At 38.6% G+C, this 17,419-nt stretch overlaps 1 protein-coding gene across 9 annotated transcripts in view; it reads right to left on the bottom strand.

Annotated features, from left to right (window-relative positions):
* The window catches only part of TTC29 (tetratricopeptide repeat domain 29), a 236,046-nt gene that overhangs the window by 203,056 nt on the left and 15,571 nt on the right, over positions 1-17,419 (bottom strand). For all 9 annotated transcript variants that reach the window (XR_011150479.1, XM_069012844.1, XM_069012847.1 and 6 more), the window contains exon 2: positions 16,885-16,930. Coding sequence is in view for 8 of the 9 variants with exons in the window: in XM_069012844.1 (XP_068868945.1) it covers positions 16,885-16,930 (46 nt within the window). In the remaining variant the exon portion in view is untranslated. The remainder of the gene's footprint in view (positions 1-16,884; positions 16,931-17,419) is intronic.

Raw genomic sequence — 17,419 nt, 5'->3', positions numbered from 1 at the left:
AATAGAATACACCTCAACCCAGGACAGAAGGACAGCCTTTGTCTGGATCCCTTAAAAAAATAACAAAAACACCTTGTTGGATCAAATCTAGCACAACCAGTGAGAGAAAAAGATTGACAGGAGAAATAAATCATATAAATAACAGAGCCTCTGACTGTCTAGTCCTGTTCTGCAGGACTGGAGTAAATGTGACCACTTACCACCCAGCACCTTTTTCAAGCTACAAGAATCTGTCAAGTTACCTTGGTGTTTTCTCCCTGAGCCATTTGCAGTTTATGGAAATACTTCTTGGAGCTTGGCTTTCAGCACGTTACACAGTGTTCCAATAGTGGCTGAACTAGCACCAAACACAGTAATGTTTATCACTTTGTTCTTGCAAGAATTTCTACTGCTTATTATACACATTTGTTCTAAGTCCTCCTGGAACCTCAGCAAAGCTGATTGAAAGAAGGCCTGGAGTGCATGATACATAAAATTAGTGCTTCAGAGGAGAAATCTCACACAGAAATTCAGCTAACAATTTAGTTCCTAAATAATGCTTTGTTGTATGAAATATCTTTTGGTTGCTCAGACCAAGGCAATCCCAATCATTTCCTGATCCCGTTTCCGGATCCATTTCCATCTGTTTCCTTACTTAGAGGTTTCCATTCTTTTACTTGTTATCTTTTAGTTGCTTTTAAATATTAAATAGCTGAGGAACAAGAATAAGCTCCTACAGGGCCCTCTAGAAAGACTCCTGAATGATGACTGCTTTTTCTCTACAAAGAAGACAGGGAGGTGTATTGAAAGGAGGTTATAGTATTTTTAAATTATTTTTTCCTTCCTAAGAAAAACCCACTAGGTTTGGGTTTTTCTTTATTTGTTTGACAGAATACAGACCATGAACAGATTTACTGACTTAACTGGACTAGCCACGAGGTTGGAATTATGTATGTGCTTTAGCATCTTGCCAGATGAGTAAAAGAAGGGTTACTATCCTGAGGAATTTACCAATGTACTAAGAATTCAACTGAAGGGAGTCATTTTAACTATGAGACGCTTGCATGCACATGCCTTTACCTGCCAACGGACCTTTGCCAAAAAATTCAGGGTCCTGCATTGGTTTGTGTGTTTTGACTCCCTTCTACTACAAAGAAGAAACACGTTCATTTTTCTATTATATAACTTACTTATTTCTAAAATAAATAGCTGTAATTACTGAAATCTTACAAGATTTTCCATACAACTCAGTTTTGACTTAACTGACATTGGTTGTAGAGCTTATTTTTGCTCTCTGAGGCCTCTTCAGTGCTGAGTTGGCGCCTAATCCTAGGGTTAGGACATGAAATTCCTTCCCTGGCATACTTGGCTGCCAGATGGCTGCCTGCCATACCTATTTGGATGGCAGGTGTCTTCTTGGATTGCTCTACCCTCTCTTATTGAAAATACTTTTTGATCTATTTCCTATATTTACTTGTTTGGAAGAGGGCCATCATCCTTTCCTGAAGAACCAAAGATGGAAGTTAAGAAGAGACAGTAAAACTCTGGGAACAGCTGAAAACACCACCTGGAAAAATCTTTGAAAAATGAGCCTGTATCTTAGCAAAGACAAGATAACAATCTTCAACAGCAGAGAAGTTGCTGCAATGAATAAAGTGATTAATTTGTTGACTATGCCCATGGCAGACAGAAAAGAAATCGTGGACTTACACAGGCATATAGGGGGAAAAAAGACCACCTTTTTAATGGCATGATTAGTGAAGGCCTGGAAAAGATTACCCAGAAAGTAATAAAATTTCTGGCATCAGAAGTCTTCAAGAAAAAATGAGGTAAGTGTTTTCAGGAATGCCACAGCTACAGCACAGCCTGCCTTGTCTGTGATGACATCTATTTTTCAGTAAATCTTTTCTTTTTTTGCTCTGTCTTTAGGCAAATGAAGTATTAATACAATTGCTTGTCTGCCCAAGCACAGACTTAGGCTTGTATCAAACTCTCAGCAAAATGTTTAAGTATGTTCCTAGACACACAGCCTTGCATGAGACTGGTGACTAAGGAGGAATTGATTTAGGCATGTGTTTTCTATAAGGAAAGTTAGCAGCATTTTTTGTGGAAGAAAAACCCAGACACTAAAACTTTAACAAGAAATCCCAGCAAACGGTGCAGAGCATTTTTTATTTCTTGCAGTCTCAGCCTCCACATTGGGAAAGGAAATGAAAGCTGTAGCAAGTAAAGGAAATTATAGTTTTTCTTCATCCCTCCTACACATGCATTAAAAAGAAGGGATGTGTGGGAGGAACATCAACATGTTAGCCCATTCCCTTTGCTCCATTTTCTCTGTCCAAAAATCAGAGTTCAAACGAAACATGAGAAACTTTAGTCCAAAAGCAGAAAATCTCAAAAAGTGTCAGAGATTGTTATGGGAATGAGGACAAAGGCCTTCCAGAGTGCATCAGTTACATTAACATCCACAAATTAATTACCTTACCTGCCCTGAACTTTAACTGTGCACATAAGTTTAATCCCTAGTGATCAAAACTTAGTGATATGTTGTAAGTTTGACGTGTCCTCTGTGCACATCTGTCAGAAGTTTTAATCCATACCACTTAAACCAGAAGAGGTTGCACACTCTAAATCAGTTTTGTCACTACTTAAGTATGAAGTTGAGACACTCCAGTATTTGTTTACAGACAAAATATTTAATCTAACTGCAAACCCTATGTAAAAGTGTCTGATTCAGCACATCTTTGACAACACTTCTAAGGTATGACCAGTTTTCATACACTTAGTACTTTCCTATGATGCCATTGGGTGTCAGAATCATTCCCTGCAATCACAACAGCTACAGAGTTTATCCAGAAAAACAAACTTGGACTGCAGTCCACACAACATCGTTAAAATCTAGCAAAGAACTTTGATGTTGCTATGACCACCGTAACAACTTACTATAAAAACAATGCACTTTGTCAAGCCCATCTTCAGCTATTTGCTGTGAAACTGAATACTTATTGTACAGTCTAAATAAAATATTTGTTTATTAGAGGGGTTTTTTAATGTCAAAATAAATTACATTCTCCTTTTTGCAATAATTCTTCCAAGTTCTTTTTAAAAGAAAGTGTTCATTTTGGACTATGATAGCTAAAGTAGAAGTCTCTGACACAGACTCAGCTTTCTAGCCTGTGGGCAAAACATAAAACTGCTGTTAAATTGACAGGAACCAGAAAATGTATGGTGAAACTCATCCGTAGAAACTTTTTCTAATAACAAACATTTGTCCAGTGACACAAATTCTAAGTAGAAACACATCACAAGGTGTGTCTTGCAGTGTTACAGCAGCAGAATTCAGGAATGTTTTGCTGAGTGAGTCTGAAGACCAAATATTTGTGGTACCAAACCATGTAGATGGTACAGCATCAAGTACCCCACTTCACTCTCTCTCTCTCTCTCTCTCTCTCTCTATATATATATATAATCAGCATAATTTCCATGTGATGAATAAAACTCGAAGTTTTTTAAGCTTCTAATATTCATTTCATTGATTTTTTTTTCTAATGTTCATACCATTTGCCTTATTATACTGGCTGTTTGAACCTAAACTGGCCAAACTATTTTTCAAACTACCTGGCAATGTAAAAAATACCTTTTACTGATGCTGCAGGAACAAATCTGACAATTTTATTCCTGGTTCCAATAAATCTGTCAATAAATCTGAGCTTACAATAAAACTGAAGAGTCATCATATTAATCAAACATTAAAGTAGGTGCTTCCAGTTCCAAGCAGAATACTCTCATTCCTTCTCTGTTCTTTATTATGTGCCCCAGCTTTACAATTTTGTATTCCTTGGGAAGGATATAAAGGAATGTGTCCATAATATTTTAGTTAGCTTATGTTCAACCCTATCTTGAATATTAACCTGAAATGTAACCCAAACAAACTCTAAAAAACTTCAAAAAGTTCACAAATCCCCACGCTTCTTGATTTTAATAGAACACAAAGTTCTTATCTGGAAAAGGTGGTGTATTTCTAATTAAAGAGAGATTGATAGAGATTTCCAGAGCACAGAGACTCAATCCATTTATAAAATTACCATATAAAAGGCAAAGCCAGGATAGGGGTGCTACTAAATGTGAGCTAAGGCTCACCACTAAATGTGATCCTAAGCTAGGTATTTAAGTATGAAAAAGTAAGATGGCAACTTCTGTTCATGTAAGTACTCAAATTTTTTCCTCAGTAGGAAAAAAATAGCAGCAGTTTTAAGCTTGCTGTTACTTATGCTACTGCATACATGAGACTGAGGCATCACTGCAGCTTGAGTAACTTGATGACCACCCATTTCTTGATATCTTGAAGTATACTAAGTAAATTAATTGCATGAATATCAAAACAGTCATCTGATGATGAGATTTTGAGCAGTCTTCATTGTCCCTGGTTGCCCTCGAGCACTGAATATGACATAAACTTTTTTTCTAGTTTATAAATTAATCAGCTAAAATAAAACTGCAATGGTCTGAAGACATCACAGTGAGAAAAAAGGATATTATCTTAGCTCTGTGAACTGCTGCATAGATTGAGATGATCTTGTGGCTGCTGCCTGAGCCCACAGAACTGGGTACACTGAAAATGCTTACTTCTGAATTTGCCAGCATTTCTTCAACAAACCAGAAAAACAACCCCCAAACTCTCCCGTGAAAAGAGAACCCAAACAAACAAGCCCCAAACCAAAACAAAACCACCAAAACCACACACACACACAAATGGTTACAAGACCACCAATTGCATTCTTAACTGAATTGAATTGAATTGATCAGTGGACCCAATTTTTCAGAATGAAGTATTTTTCTTGGAGACATGATTTCTTCTAGGCTCCTAAGTAGAAAATTGGGTGTTAGAAATCAGAAATCTTATTATAGGGAGAAGCTTTTGCTTCATTTTTTTTTCAAGATGATTTATGCAGTTCAGTTTTAAGGGTTATTAGTGTTCAGTTAGCAAATTCATCATTTTGCTCCTTTTTCCAGCGCACAGCTTCAATAGAAAAAGCAGACACCCTGTTCCAGCTAGCACTGAGTGCAACCATGCCCTCTCAAAGTGTTTGATGTCAAACAACATAGTCATGATTACTGTTCATCTTTGTCCAAGATGCGGCCGTCAGCTCACATCCAACATTTAAGAGCATCATGACAAATAGCTGTTTCTTGAAGTGTTTACTCAACACGGTTGAAAGGCTTTTTTTCAGCCCTGGCTCAATGGGATTTCAGCCTTGAGCCAGAAACACTGTGATCTTTGGGGGCTTACAAAGCGTGAGTGGCCTTACAAAATCTAGGCAGTTTGCCAAAGGCTCTTTTTTATTTTTTTTAAACTTTGTTGAACTGTGGTGGAAGGTTAAACAATTCACACAGTTTTGATTCTCCCTACCCCCAATTTGCCTTGTACTTAATGTCTTCTTGTCAAGAAGCAAAGCATCTTCATAATGGGATGGATGGAACCATTTCAGCTATTACACAGCAGTGATGGTATTGCTGGAAATCTGAAACAAATGTTAACTTCAATCCTTTTCAGCTCAAAAGAAGTAAGTATATTTGCCATGCTGAGAAGTTTTCCCATCACATGGTATCAATTTTCTTATAGTTCATTTAAAATAATAGGAAAAAAAAGTCTAGTCCCTGAGAATTGGAGAACAGGAAGTGAACTGCTCATGTCAGGGGGCAAGCCTTGGAAATCTGACTCCAGGAAAAGAATGCCTTGTTTCCAAAAGCACTAATGCACACATCATACAGTTGCAAGCATGTTTTCACACATGCATTTTAGTTTATTCATGTTTTGTGGCAGAAAAGGTCCATCACTTAAGAACCAATAGAAGGAAAAAAATATGCAAGCTATTGAAAATTAATGTATGAAAGCCTTGGGTCATTCTGCAATTGCTTTTTGAGATTAGAAACAGATGTCTCCTTTCTAAACTGTTCTGAACAGTATATTACTTCAGAAAACCCTCTACTGGACATAGATTTTATGTCCTATTGTGAGCCACAGAAATTTTGTAAATCAACACTTAAGTGAGCAGATACATTAAGAAAAAACCCCAACAAACTAACCAAACAGACTATTATGCAACAAAATGTATTTCTGTTCATTTTGACAAGAGCTGTTTTATTCCTGATCCCACTGTCAAATGCTCTCAAAGTCCCTTTTATAGGCTATAAAGTTCAGCTGCTAAATTACTAGATAGATTTAGGCTGAAATATTCAATATGCAAATTATATCCTCAGTAGTGGGGGAAAAAAAAATATCTATAGTTGCTTAGAAATGTATACAAAGAAAGGGAACCTTACACATCCCCCTTTAAAAAAAGTTAAAAAATGTAAGTTCAGTAACAGTTTTTCCACTTTATGTCTCCTCTTCACCTTCAGAAAGGCTCTGCCTGCAGCTCAGCTGTGAGCAGCAGCACCAGCAGACAGACATTCACTTTTTTGGTTTGAAAGTAAGAATAAATAGAATAACATTATGCAGATTGCATCTGTCATCATTCCCAGTGTACACCAAGATGAGAATGTACCCCACTAACTTCTGCTGCTAAAAAAACACTGTCTAAAATAAAGGCCCACGTTCTTGCCAGGATTTCAGTGGAACAGCAGTGAGTGGGTGGGCCCACATGAACAGGCCCACTGGCAATTTTGGGGAGCTACATTAATATTTCTACCTCTGTGAGCAAACCCTCTAAGGTCCTGCATGGTATGTTTTCCAAATTGTTGCCAAATATCAAGACGTATTACTAAAAATTCCTCCAAAAATATTTTTATTTCTTTCTTAATTTCATTTCATCTTTCTATAGCATCTTTCTATAAATATTCAGTCAGTGAGGTCATGCTTCGGCATTTTTGCTCAAAAGGAGAATTTTTGTTTATGTCAGCAGGAGGTTATGGGACTGCCCATGGAATGTTTGCTGTGAGCTATGAGCTCCAAGGGGTGGACAGCAGAGGCAAACACATTTCTACTGGGTAAGTTATTGAGGGGTCTGACTGACTCAAACGTGTCACAAAAAGCTTATTTCTCTCTCTGGCTACTCTGCAGAGAGGATGCAAAACTCCATGAAACAAATACTCTGATGATGGGTATACCTTGGACAGAATAAATAACATTGTCAGTACTTTCCTAAAGAGTATTTTGTATTACTGTAATAGTTTCCTTTGACTATCCAATCCACCACAAAGGTCTTCCAGTTTAGTTGACTTGTTTAATATTGACAAATAAAACAGAAGCACATTGTGAAGTCATCTCTTCTTTGTACTGTACTGTCCTACCTGTTGCATAATCTGGTCACATTTTGGTATCTTGCTCCTGTTGCAGCATCCCATATGATTGCCTATGTATATTGCCAGGAATAATATTCATAAATAATTTACAGCTCAGACTCGGAAAACAACGTTTTGAAGGAAATGTGTTGTTTATACCAACAGAAAGCCTTGTGGTAGTTATATAAAATGGAACACAATGTGTACAATACAAATTGTGAGCTGTTCCCTCACTCAGTCCCTGATGTTATTTAAATAAATAGGTACATTTTGCTTTAAGAAAATGCTAGGCAGCTTTCAGCTAACAGAAAAAAAACCAAAACTATTTTCTCAGTTCCTCGAGGCTCACTTCTGAAACTTTTCACAGAGAAAATTATCATAATTTCAAAAATTTAAACTACTGATGGAGAGAATCAGAGCAAGCGAGCACATGGAGCAATTGCATTAAAATATTATCCTTTAACGGCATATTGGAGAGGTGGGAAAAGGGAATAAGTAATTTGTGAGAGAGTCTGATATACCATATAAGCTGTCTCAAAGTGGTTAGCAGGTCTCTGACAGAAATGCAAAAAGCTGGGCATTTATGCTAATGAAAACCACTTAGTCACTTGACAGTTATTAGCCATGAAAATCTAATTGTATGATAGCACTGGGTAAGGGAATAAATCCATATTGTACACAAACAATTTACCCAAATGGTTTGTGCTGTGTGCTTAGGACCAAACTCACCTTTGCTTGCTCTGGACATCCCCACTGGGTTGGCAGTCATTGCCCAGGCATAAACAAGGAGGACATTGGTTATTGTCACTATGAGAGTTTGACAGGAGCAGACAATTTCTGTTTCCACGCACGTATGTACGATCCCAGTAATATCCAACCAAAAAGTTTGGTGCATGCAGCAGTCAGATGCCAAGATCAGGCAGAATGGCACTTTAATCCCCAACAGGCTTGCACCACTCACTGAGCACAGGCCACAGCTAAAATAGATATCAACACAATCACATTAATCTTGTGAAGGGCCAGTTCATCACTTCGAGAGCAGGTGGGTGGTGAGAAAGCTCCTCCCAAAAGCTGGGGATGCAAAGCCAGTCTTGCCCTCAGCCCAAAGGAGTTCCAACTCACTTTCTAGATAGTGCCTCTGAAGATGAGTCACAGAGTATCGAAGACACATGGGGCACCTGTAGTCTTGTGCTTATTCTGACATGGATGTCAGGCAGATATCGCACCCGTGCCTGTTAAGAGTGGCTTTAACCTGGAGAGCAAGGAGAACGCTCAGTTCTATTCTCTCTCTGGCCATCCTAAATTTAGTCCAGTTTGTAGCTGATCTTACCTCTTATCACAGCTGCTATCAAGGTGCTTATTTACTTTGACAAGTAAGAGAGTGTTCTTGGAATGAAACCTAACTAAAGAAATGAGCAAAAGTAGTAAGATATCACCCTCATCTCTCTCTCTCTTTTTTTTTTTTAGAGAATTAAACTAAATTGAAGTCCTTCTTCAATCACACAGTTAAGTATGCATTTAATGCAGGCTGCCCAGTCATATTAGTACATCTATTAGGCCACCTACTTTAATCAGCCCTCAGAGAAAGACCACTGCATTAAATATATAAATATTCTATTCCTGTAATTCTCAGTTTACTATTTTCCCCATAATACTATTCTAATTTCTACATAATGGAAAAAAAAAGGCAGCGTAAGCCCAGTCTTCCTAGCTAGAGTGGACAACCAAATACAACACTTGTAGAGAGATGTTTATCTGAAGACTTACAGAAGGAATAAGCATCAACTGTTCAAATAAAGAAAAAAAATCCCAAACAAACCTATTCTAAACTTCAATTTGCTGTGTATCCTGCAGGACATAATGCATGACACTAGCCTATCTAAGCCCTTTGATAACCCAGCTCACATCTCTTTGTCTCTCTGAAAAGTTGGGAGATTAATTTATTTCTCTTTTCAGCTTGAATTTCACTTTTGGCACTCATTTTTAGGAATAAAGATATAGAACACTTTTGTCTTTGCTCAATATCATCAGTTGATACATTAAAAGGACAAAAGAGGATTGTGTCAGTAGCTCATTTAAACAGAACAAACTGACTTTAAAAGGAAAAAATAGCCTTTAAAAATACCACCTCTAGATGGTTAGCAGAGCTACATGAGGAAAAGATCTTTTAACTCCAGCAAGAAGCAAAGCACTCACCCTCCCTAACCACAGAAAAACTTCATCAAGAGATCATTTTTCCTTCATCTTGCTATGTAGGCATTCCTTTGCCTCTTCCTCTTACATGAGAAGAACAATTGACTATGACCCTATTGGCCTATTTTCTCTCTTTGTGTACCTGTACTGAACTAAGCTGTGAAGATAAACTGTGCACAGGGGACATCTGCTTCAAGTGGGTAGAAAATGTCATTAGTGAAACCTTTTTTGGAAAGCCAGTTTGGCTTATCCATTCCTAGAGGCAGTCTAGACCAACACAAGGTGATTCTCCTTTAAGCCCCAGGTAACAAGTCCTGCTGTGACACCTGACAGAGGCTTATCACCTCAAATGAGGTTCACAAATTTCTACATTCACCTAAGAAGCAGGATCATGACCTCTCTCTCTCATGGCTCTTCTACTGGAGCCAAAATTGCAAAGGTGCTTGTATTTTCTCTCAAACTCCATCTCGTAGCTTCCAATTGACCAGGACCATTACATGACAAGGGATGAGCTGTGGTGTTCCAGCCTGACAGATAAGATGCTGTATATCACACCAGTTTTCTTATTCTGACACTCATATTTGCCTTGGACATCTGCTATTTCTCATTCCTTCCTAATTCTAGGGGTGGGGAGACACTTTCATATGTCTAATACACGTTGTCTCTAGGCCTTATCACAAGATAAACAACCAATGAGTGCAGCAAACTGCTGAAAGTAAGATGTGTTACATAACTCTTAGCTCTAAGTGTTAATGTACCACTTCCACCTACATGGGCCTCTCACAATACTTTTTACTAAGAAAAGAAAACGAGCCTTTAGAGTGCAAAGATCTTGAGTTGGCCATTGAAACCTCTGTGTTTTACTTTTGGGGTAAATAACTTATTCTCCTTTTACTAGAAATGCTTGAGGGATATCATGAATGCTGCTGACCCAGCATTCATGATTTCAGACAACTGTAATTTTCATAATCAATCAACTATGTTTTCCTGTGATTGGTTCCTCCCACACCACTACACAAATGTAGCCATTTAAAGAGGGATATTGGAAACCTCCAAGTTCAAAACACGTGCTAAAAAAAAATTCCACTAAACCCTGCAATTTGGGCATTCCAAGGTTATCCTTCTGGTTTTCCAAGTTATCTGTGGTGCACTTAGATGCCTAAATGGCCATTGTAATGGGACAGTCTACCTGTTCATTAGGTACACATGCACATTTGGGACAGTATTACATATGCAGTTGTGTGGACTCAAACTTCAAGAACTCTGTCCCTTAACCTGCCTTACTGTAACAAGCAGAATGATAGAAATTTAACACTGCATTTGTGCAGTGAAGCACTACTAGGAATTCTCATAGGTTACCCTATGAGTAAAGGCCATCATCTTACCAGGAATTCTGCCTGGGAAAACTGCAGTTCCATGATAATGCTGCTACCACTGTTGACATTTTCTTCTCGAGGAGCCAGGAAGTGAATCCCCTTTGGTATTGTTATGATTTTCAAAACTTTTCCTTTCAAGCAGCTGGCTATAAACTTTGAAGGGAAGTCAATCGACTTTCCATAGTTGGCAGTCAAAACGAGTTGAGAGCCAGTGAAAATAAATACTTCCAGATTATATTTCACCTAGGAGTCAATTTTATTCCCTTTAATGTCCTAAAATGCAAGGAGGAATAACCACACTCCTCATATTTTGTCTCTTACACGCAGCAGTGCTCTACTGATGCCCCCTGAAGTGCAGCACTGCTTAACTCTGTAAGTCACCAACTAATCTGCCCATTTTGGTTCTTGTTTAGGAGAATTTTTAAAGTTATAAGAAAGACACTTGCAGGAATCAAGTTTTAGGCAAGTTTTAGATCTCTTTGCATTGGTTAGTAGCTCTGGTTTGTGCTATGTATAGCCTGTTAATCAAGGCAAACACAAGGGAAGTCTAGGTATGCAACTTCAGGAATTTCTCTTCTGAGCACTGAGCCAAAACTGCCAGCCCTAATTTTCTTGATGCCAAAGAGCTTCACAGAAGTCTATTGCTAGCATAAGGCAAAGACTACACCAAGATTTTTTCAGGTATTGTCACAAAGAACAGTAAAAAGAACTCTCTTGTTCCTCATAATTTTGTACAACAAGCAGCAACACAAGCAGCATTCTCAGGCCCAGAGAAAGGGGAGAAAAAATGAAACCCAACCACCCTTACCCTATAATACCTATGGGCAACTCTGTCTGACATCAGACATCATCACATACCTACAAATCAGTCTGTCAGATTAGAAGCCGCCTCCTTAACCTCGTCCACATGGTTCCCATTTAGAACAGCTACACTGCCCTTACAGGCATTAAGCAACGAGGAAAAAAGCTTGTTTATGTTCAGAGTCAAAGCCACAGTCCCCACACCAACCATTTAACAACTGACTTATCTTTTGAATTTGAGCTGTTTTCCCTCTGTGCCAGAACAGACCAGGCCAGTTTTTGGGGTGATGAAAACAATTTAAAATTAATCAGTCACACACAGGACATTCAGGATTTAACTGCATGGTTTCCTTTAGACATGCTGCCCTCCCCTCAGTGTTATTCACACAGGTTAGATTAAGAAGCAGACTTAGATTTTTCTTCCTGATATACAGCAGTTAAATTTATATATTCCAACATATATTCATAATTTCTAGACTACAAACTACAGTTGCAGGGCAAACCCTTCTAGAAGCAGAGGGACTCATTTGACAGGAAGGACTGCTGTATCAGTAAAGAAAGACAGCACAGTGAGAGTTTTTTGACATTTGAATTCTGCTTGGTCTTTCCCTGTGAACATCAGCAAGAGCCTGCTCTGCCTTCTCTGCAAGTCCTCATTAGGTAGCTGAAGACAGCAGTAAGAGCCACCACTGGCCCCATCCCCTAGAATACATGGAAGGGTTTCTTCTGAAAGTATAAAGAAAAACCCTAAATGTGTTCCAAAATGGAACTAACTTAACCAGACAAAATCACCATTTTTTTCATCAACTGGAAAAAAGCAGGTTATCATGTATGAGCACTAAGAGCATATTCCGTAGGAGATGAGAACCAGCAGGGTGCTGTGTAGAGGGTTTGTTGGCAGAGATAGATCCTATCAATGTGATCGAGTGACTGCACTGAATAATTTGGTTTATTGCAAACATTCTTTTGGTATCTGGGTATCACATTCCTTATCTTGACAGAGCTTTGAAGTTCATGTCTAGCCAGATCAGATAAGAGATGATGCTACCTTATCTCAAAAAGAAACCCCCCAAAAACCAACAAAAAACCAACCCACCTCACATCCTAATTTAAAGCCTTTTTTAAACAGTTCATTTTTCTCTCTTAAGTATGCTCCTAAAGGCAGAAGAATGTTACTGAGTCTCATAAGTGAGAGACAGCAGCTGGAACATGGTTAATAGACACACAACGCAGTAAGAATACTTAAAGCCCACAGCCTAACTTTAATCCAGGGAGTGTCCTTGTGAATCTGTAAGACTTAACTCTCATGTCTGAGACAGGCAAATACTTCAAATGTTTCATTAAGACCTTAGGAACTGCAGCACCTTGTCTTCCAAGTTCAAAGTAAGTTTCAGTGAACTCACAGGAATGTTTGGGGAGGTTTTTAAAGGGAGATTTTTCCATGGAAAGGGTTCTTTGTTAGTATAAAGTGGATAACTGTAAGACATCAACGTCTGTGCTGGGATGAGTAAGCAGTGGGAGGGACATACAGGAAACATCCTCTAACAGCAGCTGAGATGTTATTTCTAGGAATTTTGACCCCCTTTCCAGAAAAATATTTACCATCTAGTGTGTTATAAGATCCATTTAAATATTTAATATCCTCATCCAAAAAAAAAGCTGCATCTTTCCAAGCAAAGTAGAAGAAAGCCCACCAATTTCAGTTTGCATCTACTCACAGCCTTTTTGAAATAGAAATACTGGAAGTGCAGGGGGTATCAAATTTTATTGTTTCTTAAAGTCAGGAAAACATGTCCTTCAGAAATTGAGAAATTATTTATCATATTTAAATACTTAGATTAGAATCAGACACTGGAGATCTCCATAACTAAAAGCAATCTCTGCTTTCAATTCAGTTTAGTATTGTAAACTAATATTAGGAATGTCAAAAATCAGAGAAAAGGTGCCCAACCTTTTCACACAAAGAGTCAACCACACAGAGAATTTTGCCCCAAAACTCTAAAGGTCATTATGAGGTTTCTGCCATGAACAAAGCCATTAATTCAGAAGAGATTCTCTTTTCTTTATTGCTTTCATCTCTGGAGATGCCTGTAAGATGTTCATAGCAGGGTGTACTCCATTCTCACTACTATAAAACAGAAACCTTCCTCCCCACAAACCTTCCTATAAATATTGATCTTCACTACGTGATTCTGTCAAAATTATCCTCTGATTTTGTTCCAGGTTTCTAGATCAAGTTCCACCTTTCCATTAATCTTGCTTCTGAACATTCTCTGACCATCTCATTCCTTACCTTGAGTTACACTTTTTTTTTCAGAGCCATGGCTGAGAGCCATGTCTTTGGGAATACAGAAAAGCACAGAGTTCGTTTTGTTCTTTGGTTTGTTCTGTTTTTTAAACAGCCTCCTCAAAAATGAGTTAAACCATGTGATGTCAATTATGAACTAGTAGGAACTGAGTGTGAATATCAAGCTTTTAAAAACATCTTTACACAATTTTACTCCCCAAAATGCTAAATATTTTACCAGGTATTAGTTAACTTGTTATGGTCATAGGTGCAAACACTCCCCAAAAACTGAGCAGTTGATAGTCTAGTCAACTACTGACTTTTCCTAAGGAGATATAAAGCGGAAACATGGAACACAGATAAAAGTTCAGTGTCCCACCTCACATATTTGTCAACCATCAAATCTAATGCAGGCCAGGCAAAAAGCAAGCAAACAAACAAAAAATCCACAGAATATATAATCCAACCTTTTCTTATCTATCACGAAGCTAATGAATGAATACTAGCCTATGCCTGAAGGAAAGACATTGATAGAGAATCCTGACAGAATTTTTTTTGTGGACACCTGTACTCAATTTATAGTTTTGGACATTTAAAGTACATTGCATGGAAACCCTTAGTTTGGCATGATTAGTTCCATTAAAATCTGAACAGGAAGCAGAATTCAGATTTAGCTGCCAGCAAATAGAACTCATTCTAGTCATAGAAGATAGCCATAAGGGTGTATTAAAAAATTACCAGTGTGTTGATTCTACAGTTCACAGCTACATTTCAGAAGAAAAACCTTGTGCATTTTGTTCCTGCTCCCATCTCTGGAAGTGCAGTATTTTTCAGACAGACATGAGCTTGCTACAAGTTCATGCAATCTCATCCTGCCCCTAGAAGATGCTTTCTAGGGCTCAGTACTGTGCTAACTTCATCCACAACATTTCTGGTTTCCTCAAAATACAGACAGCTTCTTCCTCTGACCCAGAAACAGCCTTGTTACCTCCCACCTCAACACTGCAGTACTATCAGAGTTTGAGTCAGTAGAAGTCCATTTAAAGAACAGCAAATGGAAACACATGTTCTCATCCTGATCAAAAATATAATGATTCTGTCTGGAGCTGTGAAGGTATAGAAAATTGGGAATGTCCGAGAAAAACAGCGCAAAGCAGGCTGGAAGGCAAAATATGTTTTGGGTTCTCTGTTTCAGCTATGTATGCATGAAAAAGCTCAGAGCCTTGTTATGGTTTTGGAGCCCTAGTAAAAAAAAAAATCCACTTATTTTCAGTTTCCCACAGTTTTAGGAAGGGCAAGAATAAAAAAAAAAGCTATCTTTTTTCTTCTTTTTTTTTGTAATTAGGAGGAATCAATAAACTCCTTTACAAGACAGAAATGGGAAGTGGGACAAAAAGCCTGGTGGCTTCTTAAGATCCCATGGTGAGTCTCAGGAACACTAAACAGCAAGTGGCATCTTTTTACAGTCAAGTTAATAAGCCATGCCAAGCATTTGCTTCCTAGGGAGAGAGAGTGCCTTCCTTTCCTCCCCCTTGAAGACAGATATCATCAAGGCTTCATGGCCAACAGGCAACTTGCAATACAAGACACATTCCCACCCCTTCATATGGCTGATATTTGGCCATTTGCTGTGCTGATAATGGTCTGATTTTCCAGTGCACAGTGCCTGGTTAACAATAAAACACACTAAGTAAACATCGCAGCTGATAAATCTGCAGATGTAGGCTTGGAGAACCATCCAAGTTTCAATCCTTCAGAGATTTTTGGGTCTCTCAAAAAACCAGTCCTTTTATACATAGATTTGATTTTACTTCAAATTCTTTATAATCATTAGCACAAGCCAGCGCACAGGAGCCGAGATGAAAATTCCCTCTCACGCATTTAATTATGATTACTGGTTTAAGGAACACATCCTACTAACACTGGAATTCAAAACACACAGTCTAGTCTCATTGATTTTTCACCCTGAAGCTTGATTTCATGCAGTCATTTTCTGAGGCCTGCTGCAGTGACAAATGTCTACAGAAAGCAAGTTCTTGAGTAATCCTAGCTATGTAACACTTCCATAGTGAATACTGTCACTAGAATCCATCTACACCAGGAAAAAAAACAACTGTGTCCCTTCTCATCTCATGTCTCAGACATCTTCTATTTTATCTACAGGGCTCTCTCAAAGATCATCTTTCTGGTACTTGCATAGCAAGGATTGACTAACCTATTCTGAGCGATTTCTATGGGATAGGAAACCTCCATTTCTACTGCTTGTTCTGCAGTTCTTCCTTCTCTATCCCTCCAGGTACCTTCATAGTGCAAGCAGGATCCTCCCAGCTGGGTGACAGAAGCAGTAGGTAGAGTTTATAATATCAATTTTTAGCTGTCTCTAGTACAGATGTGTCTGTGTGAGCCCTGAGAAAGGTAAGTTCCTATTTCTTTCCATTGTCTAGGACTCACATATATTCATCCTTACAGAAAGAGTATTTTTCACTCAGTTCACATCTGTTTAACATGTGGCTATACAAACACTGATGCCAGGGACAGTCTGGGAGCAGGAAGGAGAGCTGGGAACCAGATGGAACCAAGTACTTTATAAGCCACTCTTGCCTTGAAAGAAATGCATATGAGTTGAGGCCAAGTCCAATGAGACATTTCTTAGCCAGCACTATCAGCTGGAGAGGCTCTTGCCCTGTCCATCCCACTTTCTCCTCCCAGCTGTCTCCCAAAACTGGCTATCTTTTGGGTGGCCATTTTATCAGCCAGTTTGGAGAGCTGATCTGGCTCAGTAAAGATACAGAACATCTCCTCCTTTCCATGGCCCCAGAAATCTTACTTTAAAACGAGTTCTCTTCCCTGACTCAGTTCACAGCACAGCCACACTGGCAGAATTATAGAAAGATAGGAAAAGCAATCAGATTGACAATAGCTGCTCCCCCTCCAGTTCATTGCTTTAATTTCAGAATGGCATACCCAAAACCTTGTCTTTTTCCTCAATGCTCAGCTCTTCCACACAGCCCTGGAAAAAAAAAAAAAAAAGTTAGTTCTTCTGTCTATAAGTCATTCTTCACTCTCATAAACCCAGAATAACCCCTCTCAGACCTGAAGTCTCTCTAGAGGTTTCATTTCAATGAAAAGTAGTTCATAAATATTAGCTAAAAGGTGTTAATTTTTGTGCCATGGGAAGACACTTTATCAAGAGTCGCTAAAGGCTGAATAAAAGTCATGCAAGTTGTCCCTCCATCCATGCCATTTTTCTCCATATCTATGGATATTGCTAATGCTTCAGCTGCATGCCAAAACATTTGAGTCTGAATACAGATAGGATTTGGGAGATATGAGCAGGTCCTGAGGTATCTGTAATGTAAGAAGCTCACAACTGAGCTGGTCCCCTTGATTCCTTCTGGAGCCAACAGAAAGAACAGGCAGTGCTACCATGGAGTCCAACCCATCCCAAAACAACACCCAGCCCATAATAACAAGCTTAGCTTGTTCACAGCACTGATGT

This window comes from Aphelocoma coerulescens, chromosome 4 (assembly GCF_041296385.1).
Source record: "Aphelocoma coerulescens isolate FSJ_1873_10779 chromosome 4, UR_Acoe_1.0, whole genome shotgun sequence".
In the NCBI taxonomy this organism is placed as follows: domain Eukaryota; kingdom Metazoa; phylum Chordata; class Aves; order Passeriformes; family Corvidae; genus Aphelocoma; species Aphelocoma coerulescens.
Note: the sequence above shows the minus strand (reverse complement) of the source record. Positions and strands in the feature narration are given on the sequence as shown.